A 20,226-nucleotide genomic window follows, 5' to 3' on the forward strand; every position below is an offset into this window, starting at 1 on the left:
GGTTAAAACAGTTAAAAACATAATTTAAAAGCAGATAAAAACATATATCATAAAAACAGTAGTCAGATAAAAACTAGTCAGGTAAGAGCATAGGGCAGCAAATTAGAAAAGGCTCAGGCCTGTGAACAGATGTTTAAAAAAATGTTAAGAGATGTTAAAAGATGTTAAAAAGGCCAGGAACTCAGAAGGCTTGTCTAAACAGAAGGGTCTTCAGGCCTCGCCGGAAAGTTACAAGAGAGGGAGCAGTTCTTAAGTCAAGGGGAAGGGAATTCCATAGCGTTGGTGCCACTACTGAGAAGGCCCTATTTCTTGCCGCCGCCCCACGTACCTCCCTAGGCGGCGGCACTTGTAAAAAGGCCTTCTCTGATGACCTGAGAGGACGAGCCGGATTGTACAGGAGTAGGTGATCTCTAAGATACCGTGGCCCAGAGCAGTATAGGGCTTTAAAGGTCAAAACCAGCACTTTGAATTGGGCCTGGAAACGAATGGGCAGCCAGTGCAGCCGCTGGAGAAGCGGACTGACAGAGTCAAACCGCCTACCTCCAGTAACTACACGGGCCGCCGCATTCTGCACTAGTTGCAGTTTCCGAACCGTCTTCAAGGGCAGCCCCACATAGAGCGCGTCACAATAATCTAGCCTCGATGTCACCGAGGCATGGATCACCGTGGCCAGGTCTGCACGATCCAAGTACGGCCGCAGCTGGCGCACCAGCCGAAGCTGAGCAAAGGCTCCCCCCTGGCCACAGCAGCCACCTGGGAATCCAGGAGCAGTTGCGAGTCCAGGTGGACCCCCAAGCTGCGGACCTGCTCCTTCAGGGGCATTTTATTTTAATTTTATAATTAATCATATAATATATAATTATATTAATTAATAATTAATAATTACTTAATTATAATTAATTAATATAATTAATTTTATAATTTTATAATTACAACATTATGTAAACAGATAACCATGGTCCCTAAAGAGCGCAGTGGCACCTTTTAGAGAAGCAAATGACTTGGATCTGTGGTAGAAACATCAACTGCCAAGATCTTGGAACGAATTACCAGAAACCAAGGCATCATTGGGTCCCATTACAATATTTTCACAATACAATTGTGTCTTCAGAATGGATTACCATCATAAAGCAAGAATCCACTGTATTGCAGTAGTTGTTCTGTCTGTTCTAAACTGTAATGAGTAGGCAATTTCTGCAAAGGTTAAAGCAGGGGCAGAACTTTTCCAAGCCTTGCTGCTTTCTTGCCATTTCCCAATCAGAACCTCCTGCATTTGCTCAAATGAGCCATAAATAATTCATCGCAATTAACGGCACTAAAAGTTTCTCCTTCAGTAAGTTTGCAGACAAACATAGATTAAAATGGCAATTGCTATCAAGCTGTATGTTTTATTTCATGCACCTAATAGAAGTTTCTCTCTCTGTTTCTTTTTTTGAGCTTACTTTACAGTTTATTTTGAGCTATTTCTGATTGCCATTTCCTCTATTAAAATATTTATCGTCAAGCACAGCCACTTAAAACTTATATTGACTACCGGAAGCAAAGCTTTAACATTTTATGCCTGTTGCATGGCCAAAGCCTAAGAACTTTTATTCAGAAGGAAGTCCCGTTGTTATATAGATTTTGTTCCCAAGTAAGTATGCAGAGAATTGTAGACTTCATGTCTCCATTCCTAGAGTGGCCTGAGGAATGGAGAAACATTTTCATTCCTAGAGTGCCCTAGCTGTGGAAGGAGAGAGCGCACCAGTACCAAAGGTGCCCTGGAAGACCCGTATGATTGCCCAAACTCCTTTTGACAGTTGCAATTACAGTTGCTCAATCCTACTGGGCTGCTGCACTGATGGAACTAGCATTTCTGCCAGTTCCACCTGTGCTGGTTGCTTTAAGGTAGCCGTAAAGTTTGCTCTGACAGTGTGAGCTGCTGGATTGCCAGCAGGAAGGCTGGAGCCTTCCAGCATGTGTCATTGCCACACTGGCCTCCTGCCGGAGAAAGTAAGCCAATGGGGAAGGTGAATGGGGTGCAGGGAGGGTGGAATGGGGTGGGAAGGCTGCAGGAGGGGGTGACTCCAGCAGCGACAGTAAACGCTGGATCCTATCCTTATTCGCAGCCTCCCTGCACCCTTTCTCTCCTAAGACTTGTGCCAATGAAATTGCTGGTACAGATCTGAGAAGACCAGCTGTGTGATGGGAGGTGTACAGAAGGGATAGGGGATAAATTCCTTTTCCCTTTCAAAATCCGCCTCTCCACCCCTCCCCACTGGATACAGGAATGGATATACCGGGGGGGGGGGATAGGATTGGGTCATTAGAGAGCTTCCTCATTGCTGCCAAGGGAACTTTGTAAAGTAGGGATTTAAGAGACCTCTACCAGCATCAGTGTGTCAGCTATTCAATTGATTTATTAGGGAATTGAGATCCATTAAATTGAGAGCTCACTGTACTGGTTAAATAGGAGCACTGATGGTCCCTGGAAAGGGTAAGATCTGACCATCATCTGGGATATCTGCTTGGACAGATTTAAAAAATTATGTCCTTACTGCACTCATAGTACTCTTTATCGTTTTACCAGAATGGTGATCCCATTATCTCATCAGTGGAATGATGTTATATGTTCATTGATTAGGTCTTTGTTGTAAAGCCAACAGATAATATAGTTTGGAAGTAAATTTAGCAATTTACTTAAGTGTATAAGAGCAGCCTTACTAGATTAGACCAACGTACCTTCTCAGGCTAGAGTCAAGTTATTGAACCAACCTAAAGGACTCACTTTATGCTCATATTGGCATTAAGCCCACATATAATAACCCCACTTAGATTTGCCTTTGTTTGAAAGCCTGGATCTGGATTGACAAGCATGGATCTGTTATTCTGAAGCTGCACCTATGAATTGGTTATCTAAACATTCATGTGTTTTGGAGGCATCAGATGTCAGACATCTTTTGAAACCATCCTATGTGTCTCAGTTCCTGTTGGCTTGGGTAATAATACAGAATAGGAAACCAGAATGGGAACATGCTAGTCATTCCCTTTTTAAAATCACTTTACTAACCTAATGTTTGGTCAAATAAACTAGGAATGTCATGCGTGTTTGAGCAGGAAAGCTTGCAAAAGAGGATTGAGATACAATAGTATACCAAGGGCAGGGTGGAGCAGTGGTCTGCCCCAGGTGTCAGGTACATCCAGGGTGCATCATGCCACTGAACAGCTGGTAGACCTGGCCTCCTCTGGGGATCTTGAGGTGCAGGCCAGTTCTACTCTCAAGTGGCTGCTCAAATCAAAGGTTAGATCTGGTCTCCACCTTGATAGCTCCTGGTGGAGGCCTGTCTACTGGCCTCTCAAATTGAAGGGTAGACCTGGCCTCCACTGAGGGGTCGAGGTAGAGGCCAGGTCTACCCTCCACTTTCAGTGGCCTGCCCCTGGTGTTCAATATCCTAGCTATGCCACTGTTGGGATGTAATCAGCGCTGCCTGCAGCCTGCTATGAGTGGGAGGTGTTGTCAGGGGTGTGCTTGCCCTGGCCTTGTAAGCTGCCTTGACTGACATCATCTCCCCATTGTACTACCCTGACAAACCTTCACACCTCTGCAATTAAGCTTTGGGCAGAGGAAAGGCAGAGGTAATTGTGGGTGCTCTAGGCCTCAGTGAACCATCTTTTCCTACACAGGACTGGACTTAGGTTACAATTTCCAGGCATCTGTCTGTAAAGGAGGGAAGTGATCCAGCTAGGTAAGTAATTAGCCCCAACCTCTTTGCTGTCTGCACTACCAAAAGAAGCTGCCACCTGGGGGCGGTGGCCAAACATTGCCGAAGGACACAGGACAGAAAGAGGGTGATGGCAGAACACTGTTTTCCTTTGCAAGACTTTATGAGATTGTTCATAGAGGTTTTGCCTGTTTAGATTTTAGCACAGTGTTTGTTTCAACATTCTGCTGCAATTCCTTGCAAGAATGAGTTCAGTAAGGCCACTATCAGGAAGTGGAGAATTCAGTTTTTTGTTTTTCATTCTGTTTCCCTCGCTAGCTTTCTCCCTCTCTCCGCCCCCAAAGCCAGATTGACTCTGAGAGAAACAGATGCTATGAGAATCTAGATTGTATTCTGGTTTAGCACTCTGGTGTTTGAAAAGGAAGCATAGCAGTTGGCACAACTATGTTTATACCATTTTTAAGTTCATATATTGTTAGGAACTATCTGTCCAGAGGGCTCCACAAATTCCAACATGCTTGGGTTCCCACTGAGAGAAGGCAGGCAATGGAAACCCTTCTTTGGGGGCTCACAGCTTCACAAAAGCAGTTTTCCTTAGCGCTATAGCACTACCCTGATCCAAATTGTTTCCTCCCCATAGTACTATTTTGCTTAAAAAACTTAAACACATACGGCCAGGCTACATCTTTATTGTAATGTATAGTTTGGCTCTCCATCACTGAGAATTAGAGTAGATAAATGAGCTGTGAGGGGGTAAATCCCAGACATGAATTTCACCTCAACCATGAGTGGCCTTAAATAGAGGGTTATCGTTTCACCAACTCCCCCATGCTGCAGAATGGGGAATGCATGCTGCATAGGACAGCACCCCATGCTACAGAAGCTAAATGAATGTGAATGGGAAACAGCTGGAAGCCCTGGGTAAACTGCCACCTAAAAAGGAAGAGCAGCACAGAACTGGATGACAACTATGGTCTGTCTACAAGCAGAGGTGTATTCAGGGGCAGCACTGCCTGGCAGTGACTTCACAGCATTGTGAGACATCATGATGTCATGTGACTTTACTTCCAGGTTCAGAGGAGGGCAGTGGCAGCTTTGCAACGTGGCTGCCATCCATTCTTTCTCCAACAGCTTCCCGGCTTTTGGTTTCTGTTGTGCTGCTGCAGGCCCCCAAGCACAGCACTGTACTTGGAGGTTTGCAGTGCCTTGGTGGAAGAGTCAGCTGGGAAGCTGCTGCTCAGTGGTGCCTCCATTCAAGTGGCAGCCTACGTGTGCCCTACATGCCCTCTTGGCTATACCCTAGACACGCCTCTCCCTACAAGTGCTGCTAAACCTACTTTTCAGTTAGCTTTTAAATTACTATTTTAAAAGTTTAAATTACTATTTAAAAAGTAGCATGTGCCCAGTAACAGTTTGGAGCATAACTACCAGATCCCAGTCCTGCCTCCCGCTCCCCACCTGCACCACTGCCCACCCTCCCCCCGCCCAGGAATGCCTTCCTCCCACCCCCTCCTTGCTTCCCCCTCCCCCCGGCTATCTTTCTTCCTTGTGTCGGCCCAGCTGGGCTGACACAACTCACAAGGAGGAAGCTGGCACAGAGGCTTGCGTCAGCCTCTGCAGGCTGCCCGCCCCCCCATTTGGTTAAAGAAACATAAAGAAACTGGCAAGTGAAGGGGGGGCTGGGACATGCATGTGCTGCGAGTGTGCACATTCTTAATTGAGGAGGGTCAGTTCTGGGTAAAGAAGTACTGTCCAGATTGGCGCCATAATAAGTAATGTGCGAATAATACTACTGGCCTACTTATACAGCTGTTTTTTTCAGGCTCTGTGCAGTGTGATTATGCATGGTAGCTTCTAATTATTCTTTTTCTTGTTTTTACGGGTGCCTGTTTATTGGATCTGTGCCCTGCCGTGGGTTATTGATCTTAAGAAGTGTGCGACAGAAATTTTGAAAAAAATAAATAATACAATGTATGTGGAAAGCATGCTGTGTTCAGTCTTGCTTATTCACAGTGACTACAGTGAACGATTAAATTAACTCATTGTAAAGGCAGACTTGCTTGGGAATGCCATTTTTGACATGCCGTGTTGCAATCATGTTGGTTAGGCCTTAATGGTAATGAGGAGAATTTTCACAGCATGCTCTCGCCTCCCACAAAGTGCCCCTGGAGTCAATGGAAGGTTTATTTTATTTTTTATTTTTTTTAAAAGGGATCTCCGATACAGATCAGGAGCAAAAATCTTAAGTATAGTGTCACTGTAACTTAAGGCATTCCTTGTTCTCATATCAGAATTGGGCCAGGCCAAGGGGAAAAGTGCCTGAAGTTCTGAGATACAGTTCAGCTGCTTGCTCTCTTGTGCCCTGCTTTCTACATAAATGGGGCAGACACATGAATAAACAAAGTGGAAAACTCATCACAACAATTTTGGCCCATCTCCATTTTTGTCAGAGGTTTTATAATATATAGCGTGGAACCTCCACGCTACCCTCCACTGGAACAGGCAAGCCAAGAGGATTGTGCTGTATCTAGCGCAGGATAGTGGCCATAAGTGGCTCAGCCAGAGGCAAGGGGAAAGTTTTCCCCGCTGGCCCCATGAGTCTCCTGGGACTTGTGCCACCTCTGGAGGTGGCACAAGTCCAAGGAGAGCAGAGCGGCTTGAAGCTGCTCCGTTCTCCCTGGGAACGGGGGTTGGGATCCAGTGTAACTTCCAGATCCCAGCCCCGCCTCCTGTTCCCCGCCTGCCCCTGGGGCCACCCATCCTTCCCCCGCCCAGGAATGGCTTCCTCCCACCCCCCTCCCCGCCTTCCCCCTGGTTATCTTTCTTCCTTGTGTTGGCCCAGCTGGGCTGACACAACTCAAAAGGAGGAAGCTGGTGCAGATGCTTGCGTCAGCCTCTGCAGGCCGGCACTTCTCAGAGCGCCAGCCGAGCTTCCTCTTGAGGAGGCACAAATGTGCCTTATGGCACATTTGTGACCCTCCTCGGCTGATGCAATGGACTTGCGTTGGCCCAGGGGCGCTTTTGGATTGCTCCCATAGTCACACAAGTTATTGACTGATCCTTACTATGAACAGCTCCTTGCCATTGAGTGAATAGCCATCCTGAAATGTTAATTTCTGTACATAAGTACATCCTGCACCAGTAGGGAACCCTGGCTATGGTCCATTTCCCATCCCAGTACTTCATCCTGAAGAGACCTTCATTAACACCTATGTCTCTAAATCCTCTCACTCTATTTCAGTGTTCTTCAAGCAGGGGTCATGACCCTCTAGGGTTGCAATGCTTCATATGGGGGCGGGGGTTATGGCTGGATTTTATTTACCCATGAGCCAAGTGTTGGCTGGTATGGTGCGAGGCCTGCTGGGTGCTCCCTGGCCCATGTGGCGCAAGGCCTGCTAGGGCGCTTCCCAGCCAGCACAGCTACTGAGGAGGCTGGCCGTGCCATGTTGTTGTGACCCCTGATGCCAGGTGGCAAAATTTTTTCTTTATAAGGTAAGCAATTGTTAATGATCAAGCTTGTGCGGCAGTGCTGGGCAGGCATAAAAAATGTGAAAGCTTGACAACTCAGAAGTTTGATGGTGACGTGTTGACATAATCACCAAACTTCCAGGTTGCCATGTGGGTCACCGGTCTCAAACTTTTTTATTTTGGGGTCATGGCCCAAAATAGGTAGACCACTGCTTTATCTTATACTTTCTGCTAGATACTATCATGCCATCTTACACCCATTCCAGTATCTGTGAGGCACACTTTGCAGTGGTTCACTTGCTGTTTTCTTTTCCTCTTCCCTGTTGATCCTGCTTCAATATAATCAAATGCTGCAGCCAGTCTCCCTGGCACTGTCTCTAGTAACTTCATATATACTACAAATTCTACTCTTCATTGTAATGACTCGGCTTTAGCTGCGACAGGGATTTACATCAAGAGCATGCTTTGCAGGCTCATACAAATAATCTTAAGGGGATCTTCATACTGCATTACAAGGATGTTGCTGTTCTTGTAATTTTCTGCAACATAATAATAAATTCCCCCGAGAGAGAAATGAAGTGAACAAGAATCAAGTTTATGGAATCCTGGGCTGAACAATGAGAAACCAGGCAGGAGGCTTGTACTTAACACGGGCTGATCTTGAAAACACTTTTAAATCCATGCTCTATTCATTTGTAGGCCACTTGACTGGAATGTGTATATGCAATATTTCCAAGTGTTAAGACAAACTACCACTTCACATGTTTTGTATCTGCTTTGGAATCTCCTGCAGCTTCACCTGAAGCCCCAGGACTAAGACCTGGTTCAACTGATTGGTTGGGTGTCTGTGTGTCTGCCATGCATTGATCAATTAAAACACAAACATGTTCAAAATTTGTCGCTTTATACTCGAGCAGGGGTGCCCAAACCCTGGCCTGGGGGCCATTTGAGGCCCTCAGGGACCCCCAATCTGGACCGCATGGAGTCCCCAGTCTTCAAAGAGCCTCTGGCCCTTTGGACACTTGTTGGAGCCCGCACTGGCCCAATGCGACTCCTCTCAGCCTCTTGCATGAGCTGTGGGCTAAGGGCACCCTCCGCTGTTTGCTGTTTCACATCTGTGAAGCAGCAGTGGCAGCAAAGGAAAGGTGGGCCTTGCTTTGTGCATGGTCATTTACAGGCCTTGAGGTATCATGAGACCTTCATTCAGTCATATAAGTTCCATGTCTAATATATTCATTCATGTAAATGTATTCAAATTTTATAAATGTAAATTAATTCTTTTTCCCCCCAGCTCCCAACACAGTGTCAGAGAGATGATGTGGCCCTCTGCCAAAAAGTCTGGACACTCCTGCTCTAGATCACTGGTCTCTAAACTGTGGCCTGCTGCATGCAGAAATAGCAGTCCACTCTGCAGTTGCCTTTCTTCTTGCCTGATCATCCCAGAGCCTCATCCTGGACAACCGCTGCCCCCAGAAAATTGGGGTACAGAGGCAACTAGGGTGACAGGCATCAGAAGCAGCTGCCTGGCATGAGGCTCTGGGACAACTGGGTGAGAAGAAAGGCGCGACAGAAAGCACCAACCCACATCTGGATGGCTTTTTCTGCAAACTGGATCCAGCCTGCAGGCCATGGTTTGGGTGTCCCTGATCTAGAACCCTAATGCAAATTGTGGGGACCTAGCAACAAGAGAGGGGCCCAGGCAGGGATGAACATCTCCATTCTCATCAAAAGGTACATCGAGTGAGCAAAAAGCATGTCAACGCTATGTGCTCTCAGCTCATTTAATCACCGCTCTCTTTTCAACAGTGTTTCATTTTTTGAAACCAACACTAGTTATTCTAGGGGTGTGGGGTAAGATCAACCCAAGAAATGACCAAATATATTTCCCAAAACAAAATGCTGCCTACTTTCAAAGTAAATGACTATGAATGTGATGAAGTTTTCATGAGCTTGTTTCTACAAAGCTGTTTGAGAGACAACTGTTTTCCTCAAGTCAGCTAGTGAGTTAATGGCAGAGATGAGATTTGAACTCCTGATTCCTTGGTAACAGCATAGACTCCTAACCACTATACAGTTCCAGCTCTATAGCTACCCACTGGCACCAGTACCCTGCAAAGACCAGGGTGAGCTCCAGAAGTGTTGAGGTTGGATATCTGCTTGGGCTACAAATCTAGAAGACCAACAAAACATACAGCCATTCCCATTTTGCACTGAGCATTCAGGTCAGTCAGAATTCTCAGTTCATCATATGTCTTGCCTCTTCTAATTTAAGTAAGCCCATGAAAGACATTGAACCCAATGGACCCCCAAATCCTGCTACTGGCAATTGCAAGAACCTTTCTACACACACCTCTGCAGATTTGGCATGCATCCCAGAAAATGAAGCAAAATGCACATGGTGGAATTGATGAATAACCAACGGTCACAGAGAAAGAGAGAGAGAGAGTATGCGCAAGTCACAAATGGAAATACATTTGCATAAACCACATGCCTTAAATAATGAACACATCAAAATCAAAGCCTGTTCCTGATAATTCACTAATGAAGAGCCGGCTGAAATTTGTCAAATGAAATATTTGCTCTGAATAGCTCACTTTGCTCCAGAGACTTCCATTGCAAGCCTATGAAAGCTGATGAATTCTAATTGGATAATTGCATTTCACCTACCTGAAAGTCCATTTTTCTTTAGCTTCTGTTTTTGCTGCCTATCTCGTTCTGCAAAAATGGTTGGAGGCCCCAATACATTGGAAGACAACATTTTCCACACTGTTAACCATGGTTAAGATATCAGGAGTGTCCTTTTCACTCACACTCCTTTCCCTAACTTCTTTCCCATATACATTCTTTCTCCTTTAACGCACTTATGATTAGTATTATGTCTACATCAAGATTAACACTAACTACAGTTAGCTTTAACCAGGCTTTACAGACCTGCCTCAAACAATGCTTTAAAACTCTGCTTTATAACTAACTTCAGTTAGCATTACACTTGCTGCTAACATAATGATAACCATGGTTGATTGGGAAATGGAATGTTTGCACTGGGCTTCGGCCTGGTGGGATGTGTTTGGCTGAGTGAGTCTTCGAGTGGTGCAGACCTGGTCCTAGGGGCATGGATGAATCTTTTTCAACCATGAACCATGTTACTCAGAACAATATTGGCTATACATATTGTTAGGTATTTCAGATATTTCTAATATTTCAGCATTGGTAAACATCACACAGACAGGCTTTATAGAAATGTCTTAATTTATGAACTCAAACTGCAACCAGAGAAGGGTTGAGGGTTAGTGCAAAATAATGTCAAAGAAAATTTTTGTCTCACCTTTATACTTTTAGATGGATTTGTAACCCAGGCACTGGTGGTAGGAATTCACCATAATATAGTTTGTTATTGCTGGCAAGGTACAGAGATGTGCTATTTTACTATAGGTTCTTCCAAGCATTAACAGAAAGAGGAGGCAAGGGCATGAAGAAGCATATTGAAACAAATGGATTGCATAGTCAATTTACTGCCTCCATTCGAATGTTTTCATTAAGCTTCAGGCAGAAGGAGTTTTGAAAGGTTGTGCTTAATTTTTTTAAACTGTTGTTAAGGTGCTGCGCATGCTGGCACAGAGAAGCACAGGCAGCAAGGTGGGTGGCAGAAATAGGGCAGTTACTTACATTGACAACCCCGTATGTGCCAGTGATATCGCCACAGACACTTATCACATTTAGGCCCTGTCGTTCCCTTCTTACACTGGCAAATTCCATTTTCATTACAGCGATCATGGACTGAGCCAATAGGGTTACAATTACACTCTGCAGAAACAAGACAACACACACAAACTCAGTATGCGGGGATAAGATTGTGATTCATTCACCACCAATACGGTAACAATGATCCATTTTTAACCATAAAGGAAGACTGTCTAGTGATGGCAGGGAGAAAATGGCAGCTTATAGGTCCACTTGTTTATCGGTTTATACCATTAGTCTTCAGATAAAGACCCACTATTGGGCCACACCTCAATCCAAAGTGAGTGTCTCCTGGGGCACCACCACCACAACTTTTCTCTTTTACAAATGAGAACACAAGAACAGACCTCCTGAATCAGACCAATGGCCTGTCTAGTTTAGCATCCTTTTTCTCGTAACAGGGAAATGTTCTCTGGGAAGTTCACAAGCTGGAGATAGTTATTCATTTGCAACTGGTATTCAGAGGCACACTGCCTCCGAACCTGGAGGAACCACACTGCCATCATGACTAGTAGCCACAGAAAGACTTGTCCTCCATGAATTTGTCTAATCCTCCTTTAATGCCATCTAAGCTAGTGGCTATAACTACAGCCTGTGGTAGGAAATTTCACAAATCACTGAAAAGGTGTACTTCATTTAATCTGTCCTAAATATCCTGCAAATTGGTTTCACTGGATGACCTCAAGATCTACTGGGAGGGACAAAAAAATTTCTCTTGATCCATTTTTTTCCATGCCATGTATCATTTTATAAACCTCAGTCATTTCCTTCTTCAGACACAAACTAAAATGCCCCAAAGTTGTAGCCTTTTCTCATAAGGAAGCGTGTGCCAGCCACTGGATAATTTGGCTGCCCTCTTCTGTATTTTGTCCAGCTCTACAATACCCTTTTTGAGATGACCAGAACTGTACAAAGTGCTCCAAATCTGACAAAAAAACATGTAACATTTGTATAGTGCTTTGAGTGTATAAAGCATTTCACATGTATTATCCTGATATAGTCTTTACCACAACCCTGTAAGGTGAGGAACTATGATCTCCATATTGTAGATCTGAGGCTGAGAGGAAGTGACTCACCACAGGCCACTTAGTGCATTCGTTACAGAGGCAAGATTCAAGTGGGGAAGTCCTGAGTCACAGCCCATTCTCTTAGAACCACACTAGCTGTGTGCCTAATTGTACAACGTCACTGGACAGGGTTTGTTTTCGAATAGCTTAGAGCACTAGTACTCAAATTGCTTGTGAGTAACTCTCCCGAAATGAGATTTTGCAGGGGAGGGGGAAAGGTAGTGATACAATCCCCAGGATCACGCAGATGCGGGGAAGCAGGGCTTTTTAAAAACCTAACTTACATGCTGCCAGGGTCTTGGGGGGGGTGCAGGGAGCCCCGCGGAGAGCTTAAAATCAGTAAAAGGAATGATTGTGACCCACTTCTGGTTTCGTGGCAATAGTTTCTTTCACTTTTTACAAGCTGTGGGGAGCCCTGTAGAGCGCTCCGCGGGGCTCCCCACACCCTCTGGACCCTGGCAGCGTGTAAGTTAGGTTTAAAAATAGCCCCCTCCCCCTGCAGTGGTGCAATCCTGAGAATCGTGTCGCTGCTTTCACCCTGCTCCTGCCCCTTAAAGGGATGGGCCTCAGGCTGGTGGGTTACACAGGATGGTGGGTCGTGACCCACCAGTTTGAGTACCACTGGCTTAGAGTAGTATGAAACATGGTAAAGCCATGGTGGGGCACAGCCACGGTGGGGCACAGGGAGTGTTAATGTTTCACTCCCACTGTGGTTTTGATGCTGAACATGTCCCTACTATGCACTATTTTTAGGTAAAGAAAACTTTCTGTGAAGGTCAACAGAAGGTTTTTCATACTTAAAACAGTACACACAGGCAGAGGCATCGCTAGGGTTTGTGCCCTGCCCTTGTGAAAGCTCATTGCATCACCCCTATGAAGGATCTTCTCCTGTACCAGACCACACAGAATAAATTATCATATCATACCTAAATGCAGTGGCATCATTCTAGGGTTGGTATAACCCCACTATCTTTATTTATTTTAATATACAACAGTGCAGATCACCCAACTAATAAATAACCGATAAAAAAACCAGTGGCCAACTTGATGACACTCACACAACTGAATAAGAGTTCTAGTATTAGCTCTGGTACATTAGCTCTGGAAATGAGAGCTGACTTATACTAACACCTTATTGCTTCTATGCTGTGTCATATTAATACCTCAGTGGCTCTCAGAACAATCAGTCTCATTGGTCCGTTGAGTTAAAGGAATTCACTTTTTGTTACATAAGGCAGTTGTGTTTTCTTTTTCTGGTTATTTGGCTATAATGTTTGATAGACTACAGTTATTTCAATGCTTATTTGTTGCATTGCATTCAGCATTAAATTACAAATCAAATTATATATAATATGACGGTATTATTCGAAAATACCAAGATATTCACAATTTTGGCTAGTATAAATACTGTTAATAATAATTTTAATAATAGTGGTGTCATCCCCCTGACTGTATCACCCGGTACAGTCTGCATCCCCTAGCGACACAACTGCGCATAGAAAGAGGAGACATTATCAGGATCAAAATTATGATGGAGGCAAAGTACGAACAACTCCTGCTGCTGTTTTGCCATGTTTCACAGCCTGGGCTAATCCCAAATCCAGAGATGTCGCACAATGAGGTGCATGTCTATTTTTGTCCTAAGTAACCATGCTGCTGGAGTAAGAGGTCTGTGCAATCTGTGTTGCAATTTGGGATTAGGTGGGCCTTTGTCTGAAATTCCTGAAGACTACTGCTATACACCTTCTTAAATGACAGATTTTTTATGATGGAGTGGCAGGTAGAAAATGAGCTGAAATGATGCAAAAAATAAAATTTGCCAATGTTTCAAAAGTAAGTGACTGTGATTCAGATTCCCATTTGGTCTTCATGTTTTTAGATTATTTCAATGAATGTTAGGAAAGCTTGGCATTTGAAGACCGGTCAATAGGACATCAACGTAAAATCTGTTTTAAATTATCAAAATTGGCGTAAGACTCAATCAGTAAGGCTTGATGTACCCTGCTGAATATTTTGTCAATGGCAACACAAAATGCACTTTACTCATGTTCAAGATAGTCTTCCTTTATGTTTACGAGTATAAGTTTAATTTATTCATGGCACTTCCATGATTGGACTTTACAGACGGTATTTATTACCCTAAAAACTCTTACCCTAAAAAATTACAGACGGTATTTATTACCCTTAAAACTCTAAAACCCCCAAAAATTTATTACCCTATTGTTGCTATCTCAACAATACCCTACTTGAGATTACAGGTTGGGGGCAGCTGAATTGCAAAGTCCCAAAGATCTGTCAAGCCCAGAGGTTATCAGTGTTCTGATCCGAAGCCTACCATTTCCATCTTTATGACTCTACAGATTGTATGAATGGAAAATGATGAATTATGTAACATTTGAATTTATCTAATCTTTTTTTTTTTAATGTGTGCCTAATTAAACATTGGATCAATTATACTGATTTAACTCCTTTGTCTTTTATATTTCCAGAAATATTCTGTTGTCATCTGATGTCACAATTTTAGATTGTGAGCCCTTTTGGGACAGGGAGGCATTAGATATTTGATATTTGATTTTCTCTGTAAACCGCTTTGTGAACTTTTTGTTGAAAAGCGGTATATAAATACTGTTGTTGTTGTTGTTGTTGATGTCCCTCTTCATACTAGATATCTGGTCAGCAACTAATCGAACTGGAGGACTGTGCTGAGGAGGGGCTTGGAGTGGGGCAAGCCAGGCTCCAAATGACATTTCCCCAAGTGAGCTGTAGACAATATCTGTAGATACAGCAATGCTCTTGCCATATGTTCTTCTTTCTTGGTGGGAAACTGGAGAGCCAGATTTGACCCAAGGGCCACCAGTTGCCCCTACATGGCTATAAAAATCAGTTTCCAGTTAGTTTAAGACAGGCTGGAGACAATAGAGACTGGTCTGTGACTTAATCTTCTCCATTTTTTTCCCTTTGTCTTGTTTATCTTTTGTAACTAGCACTTCTGAAAGCTTCTTTAAGGATCTGATTTTGATTACACTTGAGTAAAGAGACTTGAGACTATGGATTAATAATAATTTAACCAACATCTTGATGTTGCCTGTTATCAAAGGCAAAGGCCACAAGTGCTTCTTTAGAATTTAGAGACCACGCTGTGTGAATAACTCTATTTTTCTCCTAATTATGCCATTTACATTTGTTTTTTGGAATTTCATTCGGAACCAGTATGATCATAAATGACAAGACTGGAAGGGAAAAATCAAGAAAAATATTTTAACATTGCACACAGGAATCGAAAACATTTAAGGGGAAAATGTCACATCTAGCAAATGTGACATCTGTTGCTCAAGGATTCAGTCCCTACAAATTACAGATGGTACTTCCAAAGTAGGGTAAATTAAGGGTTATTGGAGACAGTTTCAAAAAAGGGATCCATTCTAATAATAATCTAATCAATCTGCTAGAAGTGTTAATTGACAAAGTTCCTAACAACTTTTCTCAGTCTACCAAAGAGTGTCCAACCATGTAATATGTCAACAGGTTAATAGGGGTTAACAGGATCATTATATCAATTTGATTTTCAGAATTTGCTTTTAAATGGGTTCAGAGTTGAGATTGTAATACGAGCATGAAGGGACCTGACTGGCCCTTGACCAACATCAAAGCTAACTCTGTTTAACAAGGTAGGAGAAATCTTGTCTTTGCTAAAGTCAATGTTAGCTTAGCATTGATTTTAGTGGTTCTAGCATTTCACCCAGCCAAGTTTAATTGGTGCAGTGAACATGTGCCAAAGAGAATGAGAAGAATTAGAGACTGGATGTGTTATCCATATGTGCAGTAGGCCAGTAATTGAGCTGGGGTACTCTAGTGTGTTATGAGAGAGTGGTTAGTGTACCATTGCAATAAATGAATTAAGAGCTCCAGCAAGCCCAAAGTATCCATCTATAGATGGTGCTGCCCACATGACTCACTGTTATTGCATCTTCATAATCAGCCTCCGCAGGCAATCGGTAGTTCTGTCACATTTCTGTATCATGTGTGATTGGCCCATTTAATCACTCCTAATGCAACAACATAGCAGAATTACCTGTGCTCAAGAAAGCTGACCACTGCTTCTCTGTACGAATGTACTCTAGGCATGCTTCATTTCAAACACAAAGCAGGCCTGGAATTGTAAACAGGGCTGGCTCCAGGTTTCAGAGAACACTTGGCAAACTGCCCTCCATGGGCTCCTTCATACCTGGGTGAATCCCTGTAAGGTTTGTGGTGAGGCTTACCTTGATAGATGGAATGCGGGAGCGGAAGCTATGGAGTGGATATCTTGGCCAAGAGTGAAGTCCACCCGCAAAGGTTCAGGCACAGAGGTGGTTTCAAGGTTCAGCAGATGAACTCTCCTGGGGGTCCTGGGCCATTAACAGCAGCCCAATAATGCTGACCCCTGATGCTGGTTGTGATGGTAACTCACACTGAAACAGGGGATGAGTAGCTCTTACTCTTACAAGCTCTAAATGTAAAACTTTTGAAATGGAAGAGAGCAAGGTGCCTCCAATTAATTTTTTTTCCTCCCAAAGCATGCTTTGGCCATGAGAAAATCAGGAAACACTGCAGTATGCTATCTTTGCTGCACTGGAAGCTGGTGAAAGAACTCCCTATTGAGTGCAATGTGATGGGAACTGCATGATCAGTATGATTACAGAATATCCAGTCAAAGGAAAGAGAGTATTGCGAATCAAAGCGTGTACACAAATATTCATGGGGCCCTGACAAATTTCAAAGCACCCATTATCTGTGGATGTGTGGAAGCTAAATCTGAAAAATAATGAATTTCTGGATTTCTGCCTGGGGCAAATTGTGAAGTGACTAACTGGGCACTTATACAATTGACTATAAATCATTCATCATATATTTAATTTTTTTTATTCTCTTCACTGGTCTCAATATTTACTTAATTCTCCATTTAGGCAAATGTAGAGGATATCAGAATCCACTGTAAATAACAAAAAGGAAGGTTTGAGTAATCACCTGTACTGTCGTACAGGCATATATTTATTGTTACTCAACTGTCTGAGATGAACTAGGTGAGATGTTATATTTTACTGGATGACTATGATGCAATATCACATATTCTGAGAGCCAATCTACAGTCAGAATAACATGGTAAGCCTTGTTAGGACTACAGCACCTTAGTGGGAGGATTGAATTTGAATGCTTCCCCTAGGTAACCTTAAAGATAGAAACCTGGCACATCCAGAAGAAGGATTCTAGAGCTGTTCCGATCCTCTTGCATTAGTTTTCTATCTGCAGGGACTTTTCTGAAATGTGGAACAGCAATCAAACATGCATGTTGCAGCTGCAATCTGTATAGTTCCCAAAGGACTATGCTGCATGATTATGCTGAAAGTGTTGACCAGCTCCCACATTTTACTTCACTGGCGCTATCAAGGCAACCAAGCATACAATTAAGGATTTTGCCGGATGCTGGAAATATTTCAGTGGAGCTAGATAAAATAATCTTTTCAATCTTGGTTGTACATTCTGTTTCAGCCACCATGTTTATGAACAGCACTTAAGCCTGTCAAAACCTTTCTCTAGAGCTGCAAAAGGTCACATAATTAAATGAGATGAGAGTTGGAGCTTAGAATAGGGCAGGGGTGGAGACAATGAGTGTGTAAGAAGAACATACTAGATGGCAGGTATATCTCTTTAACTAAATGGAGAAACACCTCATGATGTAAGATTGCTGGGTTGTACTCCTGTTCACAGGTAGCTGAAGGCTTTGAAATCTGCCATGTAATATCCAACTTAACTGTTCAATGTCTGCCATACTCTTTTCTATATTTAAGGAATATTTTATACAGAAGAATATTCAAACGTTTGAACTCCCACCTGCACCAGAAATTGTACAAGCCAGCAAAATACTCGTATATACAGATACTGTACATCTAGTTTTACATGTTTGATTTAGACATTTTTGGAAGAAAGCACTTTAATACTGCAACCTAATTTAGGAATGCAATTTTTTTCTAAATAATGGAAACTTCTTGCATGTCTGGCTCACAGTGTAGTCATGGGTGACGTTTCTTTGAGTTGCTAGATTTCATGCATTATGTGTATGTGTGAAAATCAGTTTTCCGCATCAACCATGTCTGGAAAATGGAAGGCTTTACCAACTCCTGAGAACTTTCCAGTGCTGAAGTTGGCTGGGCAGCCACAAGCATTGCTTGAGATGGGGAGTAGAAGGGCATGGAGGACGTGTGTGTGTTTTCAGACTCCGCATCGTAGATCTTGTTGCACTATGAGGTTCGCTGCCTGTGGAACTGTGCTCCATCCAGGGCTTTGTTGGAACTCCTCCTTCCCTTCCTCCAGTCCAGGAGTCAGCCTGGGAAATCTGGCTGCCTTGCTCATGCCTCTTTTGCCAGGCACAAGAGTGTTGAACGCACCAGGGGGGCAGAGTGGGGCAGGAGGAGGAGGAGGAGGTTGGGCCTAGAAGGGTAGAGAGGAGCTGGGTAGGGTGGAATGTGGTGGATGGAGCTTGCCTTTGCTGTTTTGTGTGCTTGCTCTTTCAGCCTGACATCATAAGAGTGATAAAAGTGATTCACTGCAAGATGCTGCCTGGAGGAAAGGCTGACAATGGGATGGGGAGAAGGATGTGTGTGAAAGGGGGCTTTCTTGGGGGGGGGGACATGTGTTTGTTTTGGTGGAAGTGCAGCAATGTCAGCTTACTGTGAAAGAGACAGGAAGGCTGAATGTAATGGATTAGACTGAGGTGGAGAAATTCATTTAAAGAAATACTGCAAGAAAAGAAAATGAAAGCCACCCAAACCACATCATATTTCTCAAAAACATTGTGAGAACCGAAATCTAGCAGCAACAGATTGTGCCAGCCATTGTCACCTGGCATCTCCAGACTTCAACCTTCCATTGCCTCAATTGCTGACTCACCCACATCCATGCCATCCCACTTCATTTTCTGCTGTGGACAGGTATGATATATGACTTTTCCCTTAACCTGTGCCATTTACATTCATTCTCCTGGTCAAGCTATTTTTAATTTACATGTCATTGAGATATGTGCTGTTTTTCAAAAATGTAACCCACATGAAACAAAAGAGGTGCCTGTATTTGAAAAAAAAATCATGTAAAAAAGCTGCTTTCACTCTTAAATAGTGGCCAGGAAAGATCAATCTTGAGAAGATCTGTAGCACACTCTCATTTTTTACTAATGGCCAATTAATATCCTCATTGACTATTTGGCATTGCCCATCCTAATGTGAAGAATTAGTATTTTCATATTCAACTTTCAATCAACTCTGTCAAATGTGATTGCTTTTCTTTTGCCATTTGAGAAACTGAGGTGGAGCCGTGTGTCCTCCCAAGGCATGCCAGTGAACCCAGGACACTGTTCTATTTGCACCTATACAGCCATATGGCCTGATCCTATGTAAGTTTACTCAGAAGACAGTCCCTCTGAGTTCAATAGGACTTACTCCCAAGTAGGTATCTTTAGGATTTCAGCCCTAATACTGCAGTGTGTATCAGAAAATGTATACATGTTCTTGGATTTGCACCAATAGAGGAGATTTGGAGAGCTGCTAAATTTCTGGAGTTCCCTTTAACTCGCTCAGTTGGGATGTATGGCAATTCCTCAGTACAGGAATCTCCTCTCTCTTCATTTTAATGGGAGAAAAATAAGAGCTTGTAGATCTCTGGAGCTAGGTGACGAACTTCAGTGTTTGTATTGAACTTGGCAAAAGGGTTCTTATTTTATAAGAATGAAATTTTCTTTCTTTATAAGAAAGAAATAACAGAATGTTATTTTATTTCTGTTTAAGAGTGTTTGACATATGCATTAATTGTATCAAGCAGGCCAACATGAGTGGCTGTCCTGATACTTATCATACCATGGTAAGTGTTAGTGTGGCTTAATTAAGTTCAAAGGAATCCAACTTTTAACTTCACTTAGCACCAAGTAACCTTAAAAGGTTCACAAATGAATGCATGTGTATGACTTGATGCTGTGCTGTTTCTTGATTCTATGTTATTTCATGGAAGCGAGTGTTTGAAGGTGACTGCGTATTTGATTGATTTTGTTCTAGATTATTTGAAAATGCAGACTACGGAGGCTCTCTTGTGTTGCTTTTACCGCACAAAATAGACTTTAAATATACTTTATAAGCAATAGAAGGCAGTGTGACAAATAGATGGAGTTCTTATCCTGAGACAAATAAACGGAAAAGCAGTGCTATACAAACCTCTTGGATGTG

The 20,226-nt window shown here is 43.1% G+C and overlaps 1 protein-coding gene across 1 annotated transcript in view; it reads right to left on the reverse strand.

Annotated features, from left to right (window-relative positions):
- NTNG1 (netrin G1) overlaps positions 1-20,226 on the reverse strand; it is a 280,181-nt gene that overhangs the window by 21,313 nt on the left and 238,642 nt on the right. The window contains exon 6 of the mRNA XM_066625538.1: positions 10,836-10,973. Coding sequence (XP_066481635.1) covers positions 10,836-10,973 — 138 coding nt within the window. The remainder of the gene's footprint in view (positions 1-10,835; positions 10,974-20,226) is intronic.

Source organism: Tiliqua scincoides, chromosome 4 (genome assembly GCF_035046505.1).
Source record: "Tiliqua scincoides isolate rTilSci1 chromosome 4, rTilSci1.hap2, whole genome shotgun sequence".
Lineage (NCBI taxonomy): Eukaryota > Metazoa > Chordata > Lepidosauria > Squamata > Scincidae > Tiliqua > Tiliqua scincoides.